At 43.5% G+C, this 25,817-nt stretch overlaps 1 protein-coding gene across 5 annotated transcripts in view; it reads right to left on the bottom strand.

Moving 5' to 3' along the window:
• Nucleotides 1-25,817, bottom strand: part of SUPT3H (SPT3 homolog, SAGA and STAGA complex component) — a 335,908-nt gene that overhangs the window by 157,169 nt on the left and 152,922 nt on the right. For all 5 annotated transcript variants that reach the window (XM_072143733.1, XM_072143734.1, XM_072143732.1 and 2 more), the window contains one exon: nucleotides 2,633-2,717. In XM_072143733.1, coding sequence (XP_071999834.1) covers nucleotides 2,633-2,717 — 85 coding nt within the window. The remainder of the gene's footprint in view (nucleotides 1-2,632; nucleotides 2,718-25,817) is intronic.

The raw sequence follows: 25,817 nt of genomic DNA, 5'->3' as shown, positions 1-25,817 counted from the left end.
AAGCAGTAACTTCTTTCTCCCGCGAAACGCGTTGTAACCTACCCACCTATCTATCTGTTACTGGCCCTTGTTACCCAACCCTTGGGTGAGGGTGGAGACGCGGCAGCGGACACGCACTATACATACCTAACACCAGTGTTGTGCCTGTCTACAGCACAACCAAATAAAGTGAGTACAAATCTCACCCAATAACAAATTCCAACCAACCAAGGATAATCTTGCACTAGGTAGCGCTACTTTTCTCTGTTCCCTTTCCCTTTTTTCTCCATACACCCACAGTGAGTTCTTTCTCCCTTCTCTGTCATAGCTTTCAATCGTATCAGTAACCTGAGAACACCAATACAGTAGAATGAAGGAGGGCAAATTTAGGTTCCCCTGAATAGGAAGAATTTTCAGGCATGGAGCTGGAGCGACAATAATAATCGAGATCTGCCCACATCTCCTCCTGTAGTCTTAGGCAGCACTGAGATAGCACTTAGCGCAGCAAGTCCTGGGCTGTCTGGGAATCCATGAAGATACCATGCGTCCTCTTTGGTGATGGCCTGGGTGCCCACATTAATGTCTCCGCCTTCTCCCTCTGTACTTCCCCCTCCTTCATCTAAAATCAAAATTATGTTAATGAGCCACCAGGGCTGGTGTAACCAGAGCCCTTCTGTGGTTACACCATCTTCATCCCCCCCAGTTCCCTCAGCACGGTGGGAGGGGGAGCACTCCCGCACAGTTTAACAGTCTGTGCAGCTGTAACATGGAAGGATAACAAATATAAGGAGATACCACAGTCACAAGGCCTCGATCTATGAGTAAGTGTCCTTGGTTTATCATGAAGGATTTTGATGGTCGATTTTATAAATTGACAATTAAAAAAAATAAAAGAAAAAAGAAAAAATATTCCCGCTGAGATCCTGCTCTAACCTGCAGGATGCCCCAAAATTATGGTAATGTTCATGGTAATTTTTTTGTTATCTTCCAAGACTTACTCTAAGCCTCGGATACATCCTCGGCACAAGACACTGGATTGAACGCACATGCAGAATTGATTTAAGAGCTTCCTCCTGTCCTAATCAGAGGTCAAAACAATGAGTTACTAAAACTGCTTTCACTTCCTCTACACCAAAGGCCTGTCTAGAGCCTGGAGGCAGTAGGTTAAAAAAGCAATTTGTCTGCCTGCTGTCCTGTCTCTTCTCCCTCACATCCTCCCATACACTTGCTTACTTCTTGTTTGGGGTTAGGAGATGTCATGGCAAGAGAGAACCCTGCATGAGAAATGTCTTGTACTTCCCTGCTCAGGCTTAGCGGGTGATAGGTTAAGAAAACGTCTGCTATTTTATTTATCTAATCTGGACAGTACATAAACACTTGGCTACAGGAAGCTCTCCGAGGCTTCCTAGGAAAATAGTGAGGCCTGGTCACCGCCGATGGGGAGGAAGTTTCATGTTCCGCTAGTCACCTGCTTCATAGAAAGACGAGAAATAGGACTTGATATCGGCTTGGAGCTTCCTTCTAAGGTCCTGGCTGCCTGGGACTGCAAGAGGCCTTAAGTCCTGTTTGGCAAACTCTACCCTGGGGTGATGCTAAGGGTGCCCATATAGAGGACTCTGAGTGCCACCTCTGGCACCCGTGCCGTAGGTTCGCCATCACTGCCCTAGAGCCATGAGAAAGCTTGCCATGTAGATGTGATACTCATGGATGGTGCCTAAAAGCCCTCTCCAAAATAGATGGACCCCTCCCCTATATAATGAGCCAAAGTTTAGGGTAAACCTCTCATCTAAACATCTACTGTTGCGTAGAACACAATCTACCAATTTGGACAATTTTGACCTCATAGACCAGGGGTCGCGGACCTATGGCACGGGTGCAAGAGGTGGTACTGAGAGACCTTTCTGTAGGCACCCAGGCAGTCACCCCAGCACAGAGTTCACTAGACAATTCAAGGTAGTCCAGGACGTGCCACGCTCAGTGCTTATTTTAAAGTGACATATCCTTGGCTACTGGGACTATAGGAAGAGTGAGAAGTTGTGGACGGGGCTGGATCATCATTGGAGCTCCTGATCTGGACTATGCAATTCTTCCTGTGTCAGGGGCCCTGAGGGCAGCCATAATAATATTCACAATGTCTCCTCCTTCTTTCTACTATATTGATGTCCTCAGGATGCTGATACGATTGGAAGCTGTGACAGGACAGGAAGCAATACGTTACTTCGTAAATTGTCGTGTAGCCGCTTTGTGATAAATAAATGGGTTTCTGTTGTAGTTTGGGCACTCGGTCTCTAAAAGGTTCACCATCAATCTCACATAAAAAAATACCTTCATCAGTACAAAAGGGTTGTTTTTTTTGCAGGACAGTCATTATTGACCTTACCATCCACCCAAGGATTCTGTTTTATAAATTACATTTACAACAAAACACATGCTGGTAGAGAATGTAAAGAACACTCTGCTAACCCTTATTTGCCTAATAATCAGAAAAATATTTTTCTGCCCCCATAAGAGTAATACATGTAAACACTGTACAATTGATCTGCAGTAAATCATAATCCTGCATAGCCCTAAACTATGTAATATATACATTCAAAGTAATGTAAAGAATATATATCTAGTAAAACTTAATGTACTAGAAGAGAAAATTAATTACCAGATTGATAAGTTGAGTGTGAACAATGTCCTCCACCAAAACAGCCGTCTCCAGTAGGGGGCGACGCGCATCTCCAAGTGAGAACCTACAATGCAAATAGACCCAAAGGTTACAAAATAAAAATTCAAGGCAAAGTTTCGAAAGTTGATTGATACGGGAAATTGACTGCCAAATTTTACAGAGTCTTCTTAATACTTACCAATTTGGTCCATTAGAATACAAAGCAAAACTTTCTTTTTTTTTTTTTTTTTAATTTCAGTTGAACATATTCAGAAGAGGCCTCATTGATGGGCCAGGACACCTGACCAATACATTGCTCTACCGTAATAACCTCAGATGGACCAGTCTAGTCATGACTAAATCTAGTTTGGTAGCCCAAAGTAAGCTGAGATCCTAAGACAGTGGTGGCGAACCTATGGCACTGGTGCCAGAGATGGCACTCGGAGGCCTCTCTGTGGGCACAGGGGCTGTCTCCCAGGCACAGAGTTTGCCAGACATGGCATCTTCTCAGGCAGTCCAGGTAGTGCCCTGCTACTTTAAAGTGACCCATCCTGTGCTGTTTGGTCCTGTCCGAAGAGTGAAAAGATGTGGACAGGGTTGGATTGGAGCTCAAAGATTCTGATAGCAATAAGTTTGTTACTGCCTAAATTGCCATGTTGGCATTTTGGGAAAAGCTAGAGTTTTTTGGGTCTCATTTTGGGCACTCGATCTCTAAAAGGTTCTCCATCACTGCACTAAGACATTATGGATCTGACTTGAAGGAAATCTACGGAAGGTTTGGCCAATTACACACCTTGGAAGATGGTGATTGCAGCAATATGCTAATTAGGAGCTCAGATTCTGTACTTTTGAAATTTAAATTTATTTTAATGAAACACAAGTGTTTCAGAGGGGGCATCAAAAAAGCCCCTCCGGATTCTCTGACTAATACACAGGACCCGTAGCACTAATAACCTGCCTGCTCCCTCCATGAAATCACCCGACAACACAAGCAGCACATACTCACTGCAGCCACAAGATTTCTGGCAGAGAGCAGAAGTGGGGGAACCCTAGTGAGCAGGGAGGCCGGGTACGTGATATGGAGGGCACAAGGCCAGAAATTTTTGCCTTTTTTTGATTTCTCAGTAAGTGGGCATGACAGGGCAGGGAGAAGGGGCACTTGGGGCACTTCCAAGATTTACCAAGACGTCAGAGCCCATTAGTAAATCCAACGTGCAATACAACGGTGGGGGCGGGGGTGGGGTTTAAACCGGGACTCAATATGCTGGACGTAAAAAAATTCCCCCTTAGGTGTCAGGGAAAACATGGGTGACCATCTTAATTGACCTTGTTCCATAATAAACACCTGTCATTGTACAAAGTGAGCTACTGACAGGTTCCCATCGCACTCTATAAAGTAATGGCCATTTTTTTTTTAGCTAAAAAGCAGGTCTTCCCATCACCCTAAAACCAACATTTTAATATTACCTGGCAGCTTGTCAGAACAAGTCAGAGGAGTTTGTTCTTTTTCCTTCGAGTCCAACCACCAACCAAGAGTGGCCATCACCTTACAGAATGCTATTGGAATAGCTAGAACAGCTCAAAATGTGCTGACTGGTTCCCTTTAGAACTCCCTTAAAAACAAGAGACACATTGATACTAGCCAACATCCTACACGTCAGCAGGGTAGGTCAAGGAACGTGGCATCCATCATACAAGCGTGGGCAGAGCATACAGATGCTCCTTCACCTGATCGGTTCTTGTCTTCTAGGCTCATTGCATAACAATAGAATTTTGATGCTGAGCAGAGTCTCAGAGGTAAAATACGTGATGTCTAGACAAGCGCTGTAGTCTATGAAGCATTTGGCTGACTGCATTGCGGAGGACGAGGGAATCCCGGACCATTTGCATCATTGGAGTAGTGACTTTTTGGTGGCCACTTCCTCTTTCAGATACCGGTTTAGTGATGTAAGAAGATTTACAGCATCTACTGAAGTTTACATCACGTGTTATGTCTGGCTACAATGTTACTACCATGGAGTGAAGCTTTACCACAATATCGGGTCGGTCAAGTTATAGCAGAACATACACGTTTTAACTGTACTTATCTACTCATAACCTGAAACAATCTGTAGCGCTGTACACAGATCATCTCCCCTCATGGTCGTGGCATGTTTAGGCCAAGGTCAGTTGTACATCAGTGAGTTTGTTCCCACAAGCATGTTATCTGTGTGTCATGAGATTTACTGGACTGAACTCAACAAGTCCGTTCAGTTCTGCAGTTCTCATTCAGTCCAGTAATCCCAAACACACACGGAGCGAGTTTGATGGAATAAAGTCGCTGGAGTATTTATTTTAGTATCAGTTCTAAGGAAAGGGTGGTGATTTAAATAGCAAGTGTTTTTTTTTATACTATTTTTCAGACCCTCTAGGGTAATTTAACCATATAATGCTTGCTTGGTCTTACAAAATAATGCCATACTACAGTATGGCAGTATATGGGAATTTTACACAATCTATTACAATGTGCTACTGGCACATTGTAACGGATCATTAGCAACTATACAGCTTCGGGTCTTATAAAGATCCAAGACTGTCATGGAGACAGATCGTCGCTCCTTGTGACATCATCTCAGCTAAGATGGCGGCAATCAGTGGGTTAGCACTGATCGTGGGTGTTACCGGTGGTTGTTTCCTGAACTATGCAGCAAACACCCATCTTAAATGGAAAGGGCTCAGCCCGTGAGTCGTCTCCATACTCCCACAGCTGATGTGTAACATACAGATACGTCACACGTCGTTAAGATGATTACTACATGGGAAACAATAATATGAATCCACTCCCCTACGGATACATCAGAAGGCTCTGAGATCGGTGCCATCGTAAGATCCTTGGCCAGGACATGGCTAGCGTAAAATTGCTCCGCTACCTGCAGAGTTTCAACTATTGAAGCTCGGCGACAGCCGACTCCGTAACTGGCCGTGCCCCCTACCAACCCACTTGGTGTGGAAAAGAAAAATAATGGAAATTGCGGGCGGTTCAGCAGTAATTGTGATTATTTCAAGGCTTGTATGCCAGAAAACTTGGGGACCCTCTGATAAATCATCCCATGATCGCCCACCAACTATGGTTGCAACCCCGGTGCATGGTAATCACCTACAGGTCCTAGCAGCAATCAGTCACCTATCACAGGGGACAGGTGATAAATATAAATTCTGGGAAACAGAGAATCGTTACTCGTTTATAACGAGAACAATGGTGACCCTTGTGTGCAGCTGACTACCATCCATAAAGGCTCAATTGTCTACGAATCAATCGCACAAATCGCTCAGGGCAATTGTTGGTAATTATCAAAATTTTTAGAATATCTTTCAGTTCTATAACGTTAAGAATTCCAGGATGTTCTGAGTTTAAGATGACAAGAATTTTACTATAAACAAATGGATCTATTAGAAGAGGGAGGCCGATAGTTTATAGTGGAACAGAAATCTTCTCGCACTGAATCGGGTTGGTGACGTCCCCTCCATGCAGCAGCTCGGCAGAAGACTTGGCGGCAGCGCTGACCTCTTATCTAAAGCGGCAGTCAAGACTTTTCACGTCAACTGCATCTCACACTTATCTTTCCCACACTCCGGCTGCCAACTCCTTCTCACACTTTGAACACTTGTAGACATCAGCAGAGCGGTTTTAAGCAGAAAACTGAAAAAAAAGCCCACAAAGGCCGAGCCGCAAGCGCTTCCTCTTGTTTCTCACCGGACCAGCTCTGACTCATATATGTTGACACTTCCCCCGAAAAAGGGTCGCCTTAAAAAACCTCAAACACACCCAAAAGTGTTTTTTTCAATGTTTGTAGTTTTGTTTGCGGCTAAGGTACAAAACATAATAAAACGTAACTCCATAGACACCTAGAGGTTTAAGAACAAAGCATAGGAGAATTCAAGAATTGATGTAGTCCTTACGAGTAATATTATAGTAGCTCTATTCCGGCACATAGGGGGCAGCATTATAGTAGCTCTATTCCGGCACATAGGGGGCAGCATTATAGTAGCTCTATTCCGGCACATAGGGGGCAGCATTATAGTAGCTCTATTCCGGCACATAGGGGGCAGCATTATAGTAGCTCTATTCCGGCACATAGGGGGCAGCATTATAGTAGCTCTATTCCGGCACATGGGGGGCAGCATTATAGTAGCTCTATTCCGGCACATGGGGGGCAGCATTATAGTAGCTCTATTCCGGCACATGGGGGGCAGCATTATAGTAGCTCTATTCCGGCACATGGGGGGCAGCATTATAGTAGCTCTATTCCGGCACATGGGGGGCAGCATTATAGTAGCTCTATTCCGGCACATGGGGGGCAGCATTATAGTAGCTCTATTCCGGCACATGGGGGGCAGCATTATAGTAGCTCTATTCCGGCACATGGGGGGCAGCATTATAGTAGCTCTATTCCGGCAAATGGGGGGCAGCATTATAGTAGCTCTATTCCGGCACATAGGGGGCAGCATTATAGTAGCTCTATTCCGGCACATAGGGGGCAGCAATATAGTAGCTCTATTCCGGCACATAGGGGGCAGCATTATAGTAGCTCTATTCCGGCACATAGGGGGCAGCATTATAGTAGCTCTATTCCGGCACATAGGGGGCTGCAATATAGTAGCTCTATTGCGGCACATAGGGGGCAGCATTATAGTAGCTCTATTGCGGCACATAGGGGGCAGCATTATAGTAGCTCTATTGCGGCACATAGGGGGCAGCATTATAGTAGCTCTATTGCGGCACATAGGGGGCAGCATTATAGTAGCTCTATTGCGGCACATAGGGGGCAGCATTATAGTAGCTCTATTGCGGCACATAGGGGGCAGCATTATAGTAGCTCTATTGCGGCACATAGGGGGCAGCATTATAGTAGCTCTATTGTGGCACATAGGGGGCAGCATTATAGTAGCTCTATTCCGGCACATAGGGGGCAGCATTATAGTAGTTATATTCCGGTACATAGGGGGTAGCATTATAGTAGTTATATTCTTGCATATAGGGGGCAGTATTATAGTAGTTATATTCCGGTACATAGGGGGCAGTATTATAGTAGTTATATTCTTGCATATAGGGGGCAGTATTATAGTAGTTATATTCTTGCACATAGGGGGCAGTATTATAGTAGTTATATTCTTGCACATAGGGGGCAGTATTATATTAGTTATATTCTTGTACATAGGGGGCAGTAATATAGTAGTTATATTCTTGTACATAGGGGGCAGTATTATAGTAGTTATATTCTTGTACGTAAGGGGCAGTATTATAGTAGTTATATTCTTGTATATAGGGGGCAGTATTATAGTAGTTATATTCTTGTACATAGATGGCAGTATTATAGTAGTTATATTCTTGTACATAGGGGGCAGTATTATAGTTGTTATATTCTTGTACATAGGGGGCAGTATTATAGCAGTTATATTCCTGTACATAGGGGGCAGTATTATAGTAGTTATATTCTTGTACATAGGGGGCAGTATTATAGTAGTTATATTCTTGTACATAGGGGGCAGTATTATAGTTGTTATATTCTTGTACATAGGGGGCAGTATTATAGTACTTGTACATACTGAATTGCTTTAAATTTCCAAAAAATGTGACACCACAAGTGTTTTTTTTTAAGTGATTTAACATGTATCATAGAAAAATGCACTAGACACTGTACTGCACTGATGAGATATAAAAGGGGTCTGGACCTCCTGTATGATCCAGTAAATAATTATGCTGCAGCAGAACCTGGCTATGTTATATACAGAGACTAGAAATGAGTAAGTATAGGATCAGTACACGTGCACAGTCGCTGGGAGCAGTCACTATACATGAAATCCTCAGTGTGGCGTCAGCTCCATCTGACATGTCGGCAGCTGTTAGATGCTGTTTGTCACTTCTCGTCTGCTGTGCGACTCATTAGAGAGAAGCCTGGAGTGGAGAGACAAGGCCTCTAAATCCCTTCTGTCAATGCGGTTTGTGGTACAAAGCAGCGCAGGGTCAGAAAGCAATAAACTGAGGCGAGCTCACTTACAAGTGACACGATTAAATGTGACATAACACAGGGAATGTCACACCCGGGGGAAGGAGCGCTCTCTACTGCAGCCTTCCATCATCCAAGTCAATGGTTCAGATGCCCCATACAAGCCTTGGATACTGATTTAACTTGCATTATGGGTTGTAATTGCTGACCTATTATTGAAAGCTCACCTATAGCCAGAGAAATTGCTGTAGTATTTAAACAGAAGCTGATACAGAAGTGACTCAGAGCAGAGGGGAGTGGCTGTACTTTGGTCAGTACATCAGAGTGCTCCAAGTCTAGCTACAACCCTGGAATATAAATTTATTTTTTCACAGTCCTGTTGCTTCTTACAAAGCTATTATTTCCCATAACAATACCAGAATACCAATGGTAATGGGTTCGAAATTCGTTTAGGTGTCTTGGGTCTGAGTGTTCGAGGTTTAGGGGTCCAATTTGATTTACCCACCAACAAATGCAAATTATTCTTTCTGAAAATAGATTATGGTTGGGGATCCGGTAAGATAAGTAGGTGTCCGGTAAATAGATAATCTCTAGAGCTAGTTGAGTATTCCTACTGAAAGGTACAGTCACATGTAAGGCCTCATTCACACGGCCGTCAGGGCAACGTATATCCGGCCAAAAATGTGAGTTTCTTCTTTTTGTTATCCCCCCCTCCTTATTTCTCTCTGGGGCTTCAACAATTTGAACTTTATTGTCCCTGTAAACTTTATACATGGTTATTTTGTGGAGTTCTCCATTTGGTCACAACTTCTCATCCACTTGTAAAGGAAGCCCAGCAGATAATGAAACCCTCAGTGCGTGACCTCTCGGGGTCGTCTGAGGACGGCTCGTGTACTATGGAAAAAATATTTCACGCTGTGCTGAGACCAGCCAATACTCGTATAAGGACGTCTATGGACTCCCGTCACAGTAGTTAGTGTTCTCATTGTGCATGAACTGCTGGGTTACAACAGTGACACCACCTACCACGTGGATTTGATGGATTTGCTGATAGGAAATCTACCATATAAATCCATCAGGGACACTTACTCATAGATCCAGGCACCGTGACTTCTGTGATCTTCTTATATTTCTTATCCATGGCCTCCTTCCCTCTAAAATCAACTTTTATAATTATGCTAATGAGCTTTAAGGGCTCTGAGGGAGTGTTACCAGAGCTGTGGCTTCACAGGCTGTTACACTGTGAAGGAGCACTCCCCCCCCCCCCTCCCTCTGAGATTACAGCAATCTGATTGTATTTTGTGTTAATCTTCGCATATTTGTTATCCATGGCCTCCTTCCTTCTAATATCAACTTTTATCATTATTCTTAGGGAGTGTTACCAGAGCTGTAGCTTCACAGGCTGTTACACTGTGCAGGAGCACTTCCCCCCTCCTTCTGAGATTACAGCAATCTGCTTGTATTTGACTTCAATGTAAAAATAATGACATCCATTATCCATGGGTGCTTTTTTCCCCCAAACAGGAAAAAGTGCTGCAGCCACCGTAATTTTTTTCCCCTCCATCACAAAAACTCATGTATAACGGATGTTGCCTGTAATGTCACTGGGATTTTTAACCGATGTGTTAGACCTCTCTTCTTTACAGTTTATTAGCAGAGGGAAGAAACAGAGGTTTAAACCTTTACCGACGTGTGACATATGAGGGTGAAGACACACATGGCGTTTTTGGGCCGTTTTTACTAAGTGCGTTTTCAGATCGTTAAAAACGCATGCGTTAAAAAACGCATCAGTTTTTTGAAAACGCATGCTCTTTTTTGAAAACGCATGCGTTTTTGTCCGTTTTTCTTTGCGCAATTTTGGAAAAACTGACAAAAACGCAAGCGTTTTTTAATGCATGCGTTTTTAACGATCTGAAAACGCACTTAGTAAAAACGGACCAAAAACGCCATGTGTGTCTTCACCCTTAGTCGCAAGGGCTCACAAGGTGGATGTTTGCTGCATATTGCAGGAAACACTCATCGGTAACACCCGCAATTAATGCGAGCACCGTTCGCAGGTATTAACCCTTTGATTGCCACCGGCAACAATCTTTTTTTTTCCCCCACTTCCCTATACACATTATAGAATATTAAATACCGTCACTATAAAGTGCAATTTTTTACGCAGGCAGCTATTTACATGGGAAAAATAAAGAAGGTGGGGAGTGAAAAATGTTAACGCAAAAACAAAAAAAAGTGCCTGGCCATTAAGGAAGGGGTTAAAGAAACACTCCAGTCAAAGCTGATCCATTGAATTATACACGGCACAGGGTCCGATGGGTGTAGCAGGACTCTAAGCGCGTTCACACGGGGTATTAAAGTGTCCGTTTTGAAACGCAATACAGCGGCTGAAGAGAGGAGTGTTGCCTAATTACATTACAAAACACAAATGTTAACAGTTTTGTTAACAAAAAGTAACTCTTCCATCTCCTCTTAGGCTTCTGCGTTTTGAAACCGCGTGATTTAGCGTCACATGTGAACAGGACCTAAACGAAAATAAGCTCCTCAATTATTCCATGGGGCGGGGCTGAATGGAGTGTTCCTTAATCGGATACAATAACGATAATTATCAATAAAACAAGAGCGTAAATTCGAAAAGTCCTTCCACATCTCATCATCCGGTGCTCATATCAATGTCGGAATCTCTTTACGGACATGGGAAGCGCTGCTGACATTAATGATTTCTCTCGCGGCTGCCGATGAGCGGATGAATAATGTGCTCCAGTTGTGTAATAAGTTCCATTTGCTCATTCACAAAGGGGGGGGGGGGGGGGGAGAAGCTTTGATCAGGAAGCACATGAGACAATTATCCTCCGAGAAAACTCCGAACTGGACACTGATCACTCATTTTCTTTTCTGATGAGGAGACGCACAAGACTCGTCACCCACCCAACAAAGTGCTTCATTGAGCCCCGCACCCCCCCGGCCGCGGGGGAGACATTCATCTCAGGCCAACATGAAAAGGCTCCGAGCCGTAAGAGACTAACTCTGTGTATACACATCCAGGGTGTCGCTAACCATACATACAAACCCCCCGTGTGGGGGGTCCGAAACATAAACATTTTCATCATTACCGATACTCGATGTGATTATTAAGATCGCTTGAAAGAATTTTTTTTTCTCCATTTAACTCATTAAACACAGCCTGGCAATTTGGTTAAAATCTCACTTTGCACTGCAGCCGCCTGGAAGATTCTCATGTAACCTCTATGGAATCAGAGTAAAGACCGGCAGATAGTAAGAGATGGAGCCACCATGATGCTCCATGTAAAAGATTGAGGCAGAGTGGTGCCTCAGTGGTTAGAATTACAGCCTTGCAGCGCTGCAGCCCTTTGTTCAAGTCCCAGGGTCAACATCTGCAAAGAGTTTGTATATTCTCTCTGTATTTGTGTGGGTTTCCTCCGGGTCCTCCGGTTTCCTCCCACCCTCCAAAACATACTGGTAGGCTTATAAGATTGTGAGCCCCATTGGGGACAGAGACTGATTGGCAAGTTCTGTGCAGCGCTGCGTAATCTGTGTGCGCTATATAAATAATTATTATTATATTATAAATAATATAAATAAAGAATTATTAATTATTAAATTAGATCCTTAACATGTAGGCCCAATAATGGAGAACCGAAGAGCAGACCAATCATTTCAAGAGCTAAACATTTGGTAATTAACCCCTTAAGGACCAGGCCCTTTTTCGTTCTTGCGTTTTTATTTTTCACTCCCCACCTTCAAAAATCTATAACTTTTTTATTTTTCCGTGTACAGAGCTATGTGATGGCTTATTTTCTGCGTAACAAATTGCACTTCGTAGTGATGGTATTAAATATTCCATGCCGTGTACTGGGAAGCGGGAAAAAAATTCTAAATGCAGTGAAAATGATGAAAAAACACATTTGCGCCATTTCTTGTGGGCTTGGTTTTTACAGCTTTCACTGTGCGCCTCAAATGACAGGTCTATTTCATTCATTGGGTCGGTGCGATTACGTAGATACCAAATTTGGATAGGTTTTATAATGTTTTCATACATTTACAAAAATTAAAACCTCCTGTACAGAAAAAAAATCTTCATTTTGCCGTGTTCTTGCGCTAATAACTTTTTCATACTTTGGTGTATGGAGCTGTGAGTGGTGTCATTTTTTGCGACTTCTGATGACATTTTCAATGCTTCTATTTTTAGGACTGTGCGACCTTTTGATCACTTTTTATAGAATTTTTTCTATTTTTCAAAATGGCAAAAAAATGCCATTTGCGACTTCGGGCGCTATTTTCCGCTACGGGGTTAAACGCAGTGAATAACGGTTATTATATTTCGATAGATCGGGCATTTTCGGACGTGGCATTTTTACTGTTTATTTATATTTATATCAATTCTAGGGAAAGGGGGGTGATTTGAATTTTTATGTTTTTTTAATATAATTTATTTTTTTTACTTTTTTTTATTTATTTTTTTTACTATTTTTCAGACTCCCTAGGGTACTTTAACCCTAGGTTGTCTGATTGATCCTACCATATACTGCCATACTACTGTATGGCAGTATATGGAGATTTTGCATACCATCTATTACAATGTGCAGATCGCACATTGTAATAGATAGCCTCGATCATGACAGCCTCGGATCTTTGTGTGATCCCAGGCTGTCATGGCAACGGATCGCCGCTCCCCGGTGCAAGCACCGATCGCGGGTGTTAGCGACGGGCGTTTGCTTCATTATGAAGCAAATGCCCGGTGAGTATGAAGAGGGCTCAGCCCGTGAGCCCTCTTCATACTCCCCCATGCGCAGTAAGACGTAAGGGTACGTCTTATTGCGCTATGGGGTTAAGGGACATCTACCACCAGGATGAAGGATTGTAAACCAAGCACACTGACATACTGGTGTGCGCCCCTGTATCCATGGTCTCCTTCCCTCTAAAATCAAATTTTTAAAATATGCTAAGGAGCCTGAAGAGCAACTGAGGGTGTTACCAGAGCCCTTCCATGCTGTAGCTTCATAAGTTGTTACACTGTGCCGGAGCACTTCCCTCCCTCCCAGAGTGTGCAGAAACTTCCTCTACTGCAGTGAGAGGGAGGGGGATGTGCTGATGGAGCAGTGGGGAGAGTGAGGCAGTTTAACAGCCTGTGAATCTGCTACATGGAAGGGCTCTGGGAATGCCCCCAGAGCCCTTTCTGGCTCAGGAAAAAAAAATGTGATAAAAGTCTATTTTAAAAGGAAGGACGCCATTTACAACAAATATAAGAAGATTCCCACAGTCACTGTGCCTGAATCTATGAGTACGTGCCCCTGGTTTATCATAATAATAATAATAATAATAATTAGAATAATAATCTTATTGTCCACTGGATAATTTTACCTGTGCAGGTATGAGAAAGCAGTTATTTTTTTCGGCCAGTAATGTGAATATATAGGCCGGTAAGAGCATGGTGGCTCAGTGGTTAGTATTACAGCCTTGCAGCGCTGGGGACCTGGGCTCAAGTCCAAGGGTCAACATCTGCAAAGAGTCTGTATGTTCTCTCAGTGTTTTTGTGTGGGTTTCCTCTGGGTCCTCCGGTTTCCTCCCACACTCCAAAACATACTGGTAGGCCGATTAGATTGTGAGCCCCATTGGGGTCACGGACTGATTTGGCAAAGTCTGTGCAACGCCGTGTAATCTGCGTGCGCTATATAAAGAATTATTATTATTATTATTAATATTATTATTACCTGAAGCAAAAACTGTCGCCGGCACTGTACAGACTTTGACGAAGCAGTTGCGATCTTACGAAATTATCAAATTCTATCCAAGAACCTTGAGTTTGATGTATAAATGTATCCAATAGATCATTGTACAATGTGCGGGTGTGCGGTCGCTATCACCCCAAATGTTGCAGGAGCAGAGGGCTTCCATGGCTCCTCCTTATATAAAATACGCCCCTTTCGTTGACCACCAAATTTGGACACCAGGGAGAGCGTTCTGATGTGTTACATTGTATCCAGATATCATTGTGTCTCCATAGCTGAGCAGGGGTTCAGCATTAACGTTATGTATAAAAATATACAGACACGACCCTATGTGCGTCACCATAAGGACCTGAAGCCAAAACGAGTACAAGACCAAATAAAAATATACTAAACATCTGCAGTGGTGTCACATGGGGGTGATCCCCGCCAGACCCCGAGCCGGCTGTAAGTCGCTGTAATTGGTGATGGACATTCGAGGAAATGTGGTTTGAAAATGATCTTCGCCAGTGTGAGTGTTATTGTCTTCTGCCTACGCCGACTGCTAATATATGTTGAATTGCTGGAAATTATCCCATTTGTCCACTCAGGTTTGTGGTTAAACAGTCATCTGGTGAGTTGTCTCACTTCACAGCTTCTTTTCTGCCAGGAAAGTAGGTTCAGATGCATGAGTAACGCTTCAGAAATAATCCAGGCACAAACAGGTTGTGGGACTCGCTGCAAATACCCAACTCACAAAAATCTTAAAACAGCGCCACCCCTGGGCACAGGTTGTGTTTGGTACTGCACGCTTAAATCATTTGGAGTGAATTGCACTGGAAGCGGTTGATATGTGTAGTGCAGGTTGTACAAGGAACGACCTTATTGTGATGGAAAGGCGACACCTGGTTGAGGTTCACGATAACTGAAGACCTGAGGGAGAGTAATGTGCGCCCTCAGACTAAAGGGGTATCCACATCTCACAAAGGGGCGACACACTGGTGGAGGAGGAGAAGCCCTCTATCCCCTTCCTTATTCAGAGGGGTCGAAGAGATCATGTTCCCACGAATCATAGAAAAGGGAAGGGGTCAATAGAGTAGGGGGCCAATAGAGTAGGGGGCCAATAGAGTAGGGGGCCAATAGAGTAGGGGGCCAATAGAGTAGGGGGCCAATAGAGTAGGGGGCCAATAGAGTAGGGGGCCAATAGAGTAGGGGGCCAATAGAGTAGGCGGCCAATAGAGTAGGCGGCCAATAGAGTAGGCGGCCAATAGAGTAGGCGGCCAATAGAGTAGGCGGCCAATAGAGTAGGCGGCCAATAGAGTAGGCGGCCAATAGAGTAGGCGGCCAATAGAGTAGGCGGCCAATAGAGTAGGGGCCAACAGAGTAGGGGCCAATAGACGAGGGGTCAATAGACGAGGGGATAACAATCTGACTGGTGGGTGTCCAACTGCTGGGACACCAACCAATCATAAGAATGGGGATCACATTCCCAATAAGACAAATAAGGAAGCCATTCTGTGGCGAAACACGTGTCGGGGCTGTTGCTTTTCATCCAGGGACCGTGGTCTGTATATATGATCATTTGTACTCTCCTGATTTGTAGATTTTATTATGCTGACCGATTCGGGTCGTATGTATTCAGCTTCTTGTTCACAGGAGTTTCATATTATTGTAACACCCGGTCTTTTCTGATGAATTGTTTGTCTGTTTGTTGTCTCACCTGTTTGCCTATTTTATGATTGTTATTATTATGAGTATTGAATAAAGTTTACATCATTTTATACTTCACTGCATATTATTTGCGGTTTTTTCGTATGTGCTTAGTGTTGGGAATTGCAGAGCGATTTGATATTTTCGGCACTTTCGTGGACTGCTAGAGAAATCAGAGCACTGTGTTCAGCAATTTCAAATGCACCCATAGTACTGAATGGAAAAGCACCTGCAGCACCCATCAATGAGTGGGAATGATACCCCCATCCTCGTGATCCGTGGGCGTCTTCTCATGTGACCAGTGCGGGTCCCAGCAGTCGCCAACCCCCCCCCCCTCCCCCAAACGATCAGATTGTTATCATCTATCTACAGAATAGAGGAGAACTATCAAACTTGTTACAAACCCTATAAAAGAAAATGTACCATCAAAACCAAGTATGATAAAGCAGAGACACTTACGGCACTGTGACTGTGGTAATCTTTTTACATGTGTTATCCATGGCCTCCTTCCTTCTAAAATCAAAAATTATGCTAATGAGGGGGTGTTACCAGAGCCCCTCTAATGTGGTTTTACATGCAGTAGCACTTTTCACTCCCACTGTGTGAGGGAGGGGGAAAGTAGAGGGAGAAATTAAACAAATCTGTGAAGCATCAGCACGGAGGTGCTCTGGTAAACCACAGAGTCCTTCTAGCTACTTAGAAAAATTAGGAAGTGTCTGCACACTCTGGGAGGGAGGGAAGTGCTCCTGCACAGTGTAACAGCCTTTGAAGCTACAGCATGGAGGGGCTCTGATAACACCCCCAGTAGCCCTTCAGGCTCTTTAGCATATTTTTAAAAGTTGATTTAAGAAGGAATAAGGCCATGGAAAACAAATATAAGAAGATTACCACAGTCTCGGTGCTTGGATCTATGAGTAAGTGTCCCTGGTTTGCTTGATAGATTTACTTTAAGCTAAAAATCCAGAAATTTCGGTAGAGCGTCTTGGCCCTTTTGTTCTTGTCTCACCTCATGAAATCTCATCAAAATAAGCGTTGGAAGATAGGGGTGAGAAAATTGCTCTACTAGGGATGTCCATTTTATGAACTTGATCACTTATCCTAAGGTCTGAAATTTTAGATCAGAGGATACAACACCTGTCACGGATTAATGACGCCACCTACATCCGTCACGTGGCCTGTGTGCAGCTTAATCCCCATAACAGGGGCTGTTCTGCAACACCAGGAACATGGCAGCGACGCAGGTATCACTACTTCCCGGAACATTAGTCTATGGATCAGGGAGGTCCGGCCAACTGCACCATGACAGCTCTAATGGGCGTCCACAATAACCCCATAAATGTATACAGGCAGTCCCAGGGTTACGTACAAGATCGGTTCCATAGGTTTGTTCTTAAGTTGAATTTGTATGTAAGTCGAAACTGTATATTTTAGAATTGTAACTCCCAGAATAGAATAAAGCTTCATTACAGACACCTTACAGCTGATCATTGCACCCTGGGACTATAGTGACATCCAGAGAGCTTCACCAGATGTTACAGTGGGCAGAGGGGTCCGTCTGTAACTAGGGGTCGTCTGTAAGTCGGGTGTCCATACAAAACCAGACCTGAATATCTTTCTGCTACGTGGATGCCGAGTAGGTGGCAGATCTGTTTTGTAGTAAAACTACTACAGGGTCAGACTGTTCTGGAAACAATTTCATGAGAACATTGTGAAACCTATAAGATAGGAAGTCACCTCAGGTAACGTCGTCAGGAAGGTCTTGTTTTTCCGCTAACCGCTCTGCAATCATGACCTGTGTAAATAAACTTCCCCAAACTGCGCTCCTTTAATCTTCCCCCTCCCCTTTCACAAATAAAATAAAAGGCGCACTACTGCAATTTAGGGCAGAATATAAAGGAGAAGAAAAATAAGGACGAAACGTTTCGGGTTTCAAAGCTCCCTGCACTTAGGACTAGCAGCGAGCAACAACAAAGACATGGGCACCGCATCCGTTTCCAATCACTATATTTTGGTTACGGACTTTGTACCAAGACGAGGTCTCCAGCTGCCGAGATCAGTATTGGCGCTACATCAACAAGGGGTAATTAAATCATTAGAGGGGGGGAATGGTAAAAAATATAAAAAAAAGAACAAAAAACTTAAATGTTTTTTATAGGCCGTGTTCACACTTCTATGGCTTTATCAAACTACACGCTGCTACTCGGTTCTATAGAATCCAATTGTTACGGAAACGGTATAGACACGTTGTTTCCGTTATTCCGACAACATCAATGTAGCACAGACTGTAACGACTAAGATGGGAAGACCCCTTTAATATTGTGGCCTTATAATTTGACGCCGGTTCTATGGGGCTCCTGTCTACTGAGAGTGTTAAGTGTTAACGGGTCCGAATTTAAGGATTTGCAGTGGAGCCACAAAGTAAAAGGGCTCATTCAGACGATTCTGGTCAATCCGTTAATCCCGGATGGTGAGCGGGCAGAATTCACAGTGCTAGGGACGGGACTCCAAACATTAAAGCGATAACTGATGAAAGGCATCCCTTCTTCCCCACTGTAATCATAATTACAGTTCAGGAATTGCTGTTCTGCAGGGAAGCAGGAACTCCTGGCGTCAAATACTTTGACGGATCGACCACGTTTGACGGAAAGAACCCATGGCGCAGATTCTTGGGGTATGTTCTGTTTCAGTTTTGCTTCAATTTTTTAGCACGTCTGCAAAAAACCTGAAGAATTAAAGGAAATCTACCACCAGGATGAAGGATTGTAAAACAAGCACACCGACATCCTTGTGTGTGCCCCCTCTAACAGGATCTGCTCTTATTTTAGCTTCTTATGCCTTTGATTTCACAAAAAAAGGGCTTTAAAAATCATACAAATGAGCCTGAGCGGTTCAGGGTTCAATTATCAGCTATGGAGCCCGGAGCCCTGACTTATTTGCATGTTTTTTAAAGCATTTTTTTTTGTAAATCATGGCATAAAAAACTAAAATAAAAGCGGATCAGCTGTGATCTGTGGAGGATTGCAGAAGCAACTGATTAATTCTGCTGCAGTGCCACCACAGGTGAAAGAGAGTATTACACGCCGGATGCTCCAGAACAAGAGATGGATCTTTGAAAACCTTCAAACACCAGTTCTGAAACAGATGTTGATCCAATTTTCCAAATATTTTGTGATATTTATTCACACTGCCTAAATGAGCCATGAAAGGTCAGTGGACAGATTATTTATTAAAGCCGGAGAATCTGTTTAGTTTTTCGGTAGTTATGTAATTATACAAGAACAAACAGGAAGATGCCTCAGAAAGAGCTTCATTCACTATTCTGTGTCAGAACTGAGAGAACGCGCTAACGAATAGATTGTGCCAAATAAAAGAGAAAATATAAGGCCGCAATGTCAGGTTCTTCTTCAGTTGATTTGACTCCAAAATCCAATATTTTGATGGTTTTTAAAGGATATAATTTTATTTATGCGCCGTCCGCCGATTCTAGATGAAACAAAGAGATCTGCGCCTAGGTGACCTATGCAATGTATGAAATCATATTGTAAAATGCGACATATAGAACCCATGAATATATACAGAGTAAATGAGTGGGGGCGGGGGAGTTGAGTTTTAAAACAATTAGAAACAATTCAACATCCAGAAGTTTAAAAAGTGGAAAATGTGATCATGTCATCAACAGTATGAACCCAAGTGACAAAGGTGAGTCAAGCAGGCAGCTCAGTGTGTAAGTCAGGATAAGGCAGGCAGCTCGGTGTGTAAGTCAGGATCAGGCAGGCAGCTCAGTGTGTAAGTCAGGATCAGGCAGGCAGCTCAGTGTGCAAGTCAGGATCAGGCAGGCAGCTCAGTGTGCAAGTCAGGATCAGGCAGGCAGCTCAGTGTATATGTCAGGATCAGGCAGGCAGCTCAGTGTATAAGTCAGGATCAGGCAGGCAGCTCAGTGTGTAAGTCAGGATCAGGCAGGCAGCTCAGTGTGCAAGTCAGGATCAGGCAGGCAGATCAGTGTATAAGTTAGAATCAGGCAGGCAGTAATCCAGGGAAGGTAAGCAGGACTAGGTCAATGTAGTAATAGGGCAGAGGTCAAGGTAAATAGTTCAAGGTTCATACTCAGGTTAAACAGGAAGAGGAAAAATCATTAGTACACTAACAGCGGACACCTTTCCAGGACGCTAGGATCACTCCTATAGGGGAAGGTGCCTTATATAAGGCCGGTGTCACATTGATAAGGGACGTGAGACTGATCAGTATGCTGGGGACTGACCTCCATGCTCCATGTGTATCATATCTAATATATAAAGCTGAGTGTGTGTGTATGTGGATGTATGAGTATGTATGTGTGTGTATGAGTTTATGTTTGGATGTATGAGTATGTGTATGTATGTGTGTGTATGAGTTTATCTTTGGATGTATGAGTATGTGTATGTATGTGTGTGTGTATGTGTATGTGTGTGTATGTGTATGTGTGTGTATGTGTATGTGTGTGTATGAGTATGTGTGTGTATGAGTATGTGTGTGTATGAGTATGTGTGTGTATGAGTATGTGTGTGTATGAGTATGTGTGTGTATGAGTATGTGTGTGTATGAGTATGTGTGTGTATGAGTATGTGTGTGTATGAGTATGTGTGTGTATGAGTATGTGTGTGTGAGTATGTGTGTGTGAGAGTATGTGTGTGTGAGTGTATGTGTGTGTGAGTGTATGTGCGTGTGAGAGTATGTGCGTGTGAGAGTATGTGCGTGTGTGAGTATGTGCGTGTGTGAGTATGTGCGTGTGTGAGTATGTCTGTGTATGTGTGTGTATGAGTATGTGTGTGTGTGTGTATGAGTATGTGTGTGTATGAGTATGTGTGTGTATGAGTATGTGTGTGTATGTGTGTGTATGAGTATGTGTGTGTATGAGTATGTGTGTGTATGAGTATGTATGTGTGTGTTGTGTGAAGTTTTAACTAACAAGCAGAAAAAACAACAATTATAGTAATATTCTTGTACATAGGGGCATAACATTACTTTTAAAAAAAGTGCATTTCAGAACATAATTACTTCTATGGCAACTTGCAGCAAGTGAGAAAAGAGGATATTGAAGTGAAACGTGTCTAGCAGACAGTAAGCTCTTCAGTATAATTAATAAGTCTTCCTCTATTCCGCTTTCCCACGATGCACTCAGCAGAAGTCACATCATGACAATTGTTGTGTCTGGGTCTCAGACTGGGAAAACACCAAGTAACTTGGGGTCACGGGCAGATAGGTTACTAGCTGGGCACAAGAGACAATCATACGGACAGTTAGACAGTAATGCACGCGCTGTGCTGACTGTGTTTACCCATGTAAATAAGGAAGTGGATATTATCAGACAGTAACAGTATGTACCGCTCCTTCTAACTTCATTTCCACTACTCTTGTACTCTAGACAGACGGAATAGATGGGCAATCACTGGCATCATTAAAATGTGTGCTCTAATCCCCCAGACCATGTAATCTTCACCTTCTCTCTGATACTTTATAGCTATCCTGCCCTTGTTCTACCAAAACTCAACAAATTTCACCACTTCACACACTTGGAGATGAACAAATGATAATGTAGGGGCTACTACACAGATTCAGGAGCAGTTACAATGTTCTAGCCCCCACGGTTGCCGAGATATCAGTCCCAGTATCGGACCATTTTAATTCTCTACACTGTCAGAGAGGAGGTGCTGGAAGGGGGCGTATGTTATGCTAATCTCCTCTGACAAGTAGAAGTCCTAACATGTCCTAATCTCTGCTCCAGCTCCTCCAGTGGAGGGGATTAAAATGGTCAGATACTGGCACTGATATATTCCAACAACCATATCTTTTATTTTTTTTATACTGCAGTCTATGTAAATGTTTCAGATGTCATTTTTGCGGGACGAGAAGACATTTTCATTGATACCATTTTGAGAACTGTACAACCTTTATATAATTTTTACATTTTTATAGTTCACAGGCAGAGGTTTGGACATTTCAATAAAACTATTTTTTTGATAGATTGGGCAGTTTGGGATGTGGAAATAACCAACATGTGTATGATTTTGTTTGCTTATTTTTATATGCATTTTATCCAAAGGAGGTAAGTTTTATAATTTTTTAAAGTGTTTTTTTATTTTTTATTTACTTCTTTTTTTTAGGTTCCCCAGGGATTGAGAATAGAAGCTCCGCCGAGTTTGGCTTCCTGCACTGACATATGGGTACGGGTTGGACTGGAAGCTGAACTCAGCAGAGCTGTCTCACTGGTCCGTGCCCCGGTTTGTTTAAAGGAGCTCGGACCAGCGAGAAGGCAACACGGGACCCCCGAAGCGATGGAGGAGGGAGTATAGCTTTTTATAAGTGCTAAACAACCCCTTTAATTACCGTCTGCCTTTTGCAGGCCGTGATAGAGAGCGTTAATTGCCAGCCACAGGATCCTTCCGGAGGCAACCAAGCAAGGTCACAGACAATTTCAATTGGCATCAATATGGAGGCGCCCATGTGAAGCTGCTGCTTAAGTGAAATGGTCAGCTCTGACCACAGCATTTAAAAGGTTAACTGCCACGACTGTTGCCAATCAGAGCAGTTAGCCAATCAGACCACCAATCAGAGCAGTTAGCCAATCAGACCACCAATCAGAGCAGTTAGCCAATCAGGCCACCAATCAGAGCAGTTAGCCAATCAGGCCACCAATCAGAGCAGTTAGCCAATCAGACCACCAATCAAAGCAGTTAGCCAATCAGACCACCAATCAGAGCAGTTAGCCAATCAGACCACCAATCAGAGCAGTTAGCCAATCAGACCACCAATCAGAGCAGTTAGCCAATCAGACCACCAATCAGAGCAGTTAGCCAATCAGGCCACCAATCAGAGCAGTTAGCCAATCAGGCCACCAATCAGAGCAGTTAGCCAATCAGACCACCAATCAGAGCAGTTAGCCAATCAGACCACCAATCAAAGCAGTTAGCCAATCAGACCACCAATCAAAGCAGTTAGCCAATCAGACCACCAATCAGAGCAGTTAGCCAATCAGACCACCAATCAGAGCAGTTAGCCAATCAGACCACCAATCAGAGCAGTTAGCCAATCAGACCACCAATCAGAGCAGTTAGCCAATCAGGCCACCAATCAGAGCAGTTAGCCAATCAGGCCACCAATCAGAGCAGTTAGCCAATCAGACCACCAATCAGAGCAGTTAGCCAATCAGACCACCAATCAAAGCAGTTAGCCAATCAGACCACCAATCAAAGCAGTTAGCCAATCAGACCACCAATCAGAGCAGTTAGCCAATCAGACCACCAATCAGAGCAGTTAGCCAATCAGACCACCAATCAGAGCAGTTAGCTGCAGGTGTCTGATATGTAATACAGCAGACACCTGCCTTGTATGGAGATGGCTTGTGATTCAGTCTCATCTACTTGGATGATGTTAAGCTGCACACAGTCGGTGACAGAAAGTACCCCACACCCGCTCTAGCACCTGCTCACCCGCTCTTGCACCCGCTCACCCGGTCTACATTCAGTACCTATAGTAACAATATGAGACAAATTGTTGTTGATGCCATGTACATCTGGTGCTAGTCTTCCAAGATCAGGCAGATGATATGTAACAACCGGATCATCAGCTCTCAGAAGGGACATTAAGTGAATGGGTCTGGTGAACACTCTCACCCAATTTGACCCCATTACATAATCAGCCCCTTCAGGTAGGGGTATTAATATCCTTTCTATAATTCTCTCTTTTATGTAAAATCTCACTTTCTTTTCAATAAATCTCCAAAGTTATAAGCAAATGAGATGGGAAGAATCACTTATAGCCTGAAATGCGGGGAGAGTTACTTCAGACACGCCTATCTTGAGTTCTCTAGTCTCTAGATACATGCTTTGGTGTCATATTAAAGTTAGAAATCTCATCCTTCAGATAACATCAGACTTCTGTGATCTACAGAACCGGAGATGCACCGGAGACATAGCTGGGAATGAAAGCTTCAGATAAAGATCCAATTCCCGATTTTTCTAGATACCATGGAATTCAATATATGCGAATCTGAAGTGACACTCCCTCCTACAGCCTCTAAAAGTGACTCATCCTAGGCAAATATAACCCTTCTCTGCTTGTTTTCGCATGTCCCTGGATGAGATTGTTAATAGAGAATCAGCTGAGGTTTCACATAAGAGAGGGAATTCTAGAAAGGTGTGTGTGAGATGCAATGTACAGGTGACATCAGCGAGAGCTACACACCTGAGCTCCCGGAAATCGAGTAGTCTACAGCGCAGGCCTATCACTGAAAACTACAGAGAGCAGGTTTTGCATAATTCAGACAGCTGCCATCTGCAGGTCCAATGAAAGCCACATCCTCGGCCGCAGCCTGCAGGCACCTGGCCTCTGACAAAAAGCTCTGAATTTGTAAGTGTCGCTCAGGGCATCCTTTCCGATTTGTTTATCTCCTCTTCATCCTTCCTGTGTTGTGCTAGGTACAGTAACACAATGCAAAAACTGTTACCGTATGCTGTCATTTTCAATAAGAAACCGGCGGATTTAAAGGGAACTTCATGTTTTTTTAAAAAGTATTTTACCAGGAAATATGTAAATTTGGAGTACAAATTGTTAAACCCATAAATGTGATTCTGGTGGAAAGTGAGTGACTTGAGCACAGGACAATGCTTTGTATTATTTTTTTTAAACTTTTTTTGTCTTTCTAAAGGAAATCGAACATCAAAATCCATCCTGATAAACCAGGGGCACTTGCTCATAGATCCAGGCACTGTGACTGTGGTAATCTTCTTATAGGTGTTATCCATGGCCTCCTTCCTTTTAACAAGTTTTTAAAAAATATGCTAATGAACCTAAAGGGCTCTCGGGGGTGCCCCCCCTGCTGTAGATTCATAGGCTGGTAAACTCTGTACAGGAGCAATAAAACCGTGTCCCCCGCCCCCCGTGTGCTGAAACGTATGCTACAGAGAGATTACATCAGGCAGAGGGAGGGGGAAGTGCTGAGGGAGCAGAGGGGAAGGAAAACAGTGTAACAGCCTGTGAATCTGTAGCACAGGGGGCTCTGGGAACCACCTCAGTAGCCTTTCATGTTCATTAGTAAAACTTTAATCATTGATTTTAGCAAGAAGGCCATGGATAACAAATATAAGAAGATTACCACAGTCTATGGATCTATGAGTAATGTCCCTGGTTTATCAGGATGGATTTTTATTACCTGTAAGAAATGCACGGATGGAGATTTGGACATCAATTTTTATAATGCATTTACAGCCAGTGTATGATCTCATCTGCATTCACCCTTGAACTCCAGAACAGGTATTTGAACACGGTCCTTAGGCTGCATCTTCTTGGAGTAGCCCCAATGGAGCTGACCAAAGCGGGTCAATAGAGACCAGCGCAAAGCACCAGGACAGACTAGATAAAGCCATCTCCTCACGTTTCGGATTGTCATGCAACGTTGGAAGGACACATCGGGAATCCGCTCACTACGGGAGATTTATCAGAAGTGTTTGAGAGCAGAACTGTTCTAGTTGCAAAATGACAACCAATCAGAGCTCAGCTTTCATTTTCCCACAGCTGTTTATAAACTTAAAGCTGAGCTCTGATTGGTTTCCATGGGCAACTTGAACAGTTTTATCTCAGAAACTTCTGATAAATCTCCCCCATGTGTCCTCACAACGTATGGCGGAGGATGGGGGCGAAACAACATGTGAACCCAGGCCAACGCTCGGGCAGCTTCCTGTGCGGGAAGACATTCTAGCGACCAGGGACAACTGTTATTTGGACTGG

The sequence above is a fragment of the Engystomops pustulosus genome, chromosome 3 (genome assembly GCF_040894005.1).
Source record: "Engystomops pustulosus chromosome 3, aEngPut4.maternal, whole genome shotgun sequence".
Classification (NCBI taxonomy): Eukaryota; Metazoa; Chordata; class Amphibia; order Anura; family Leptodactylidae; genus Engystomops; species Engystomops pustulosus.
The sequence above is the reverse complement of the archived record's forward strand: the minus strand, read 5'-3'. Positions and strand labels throughout refer to the sequence as shown.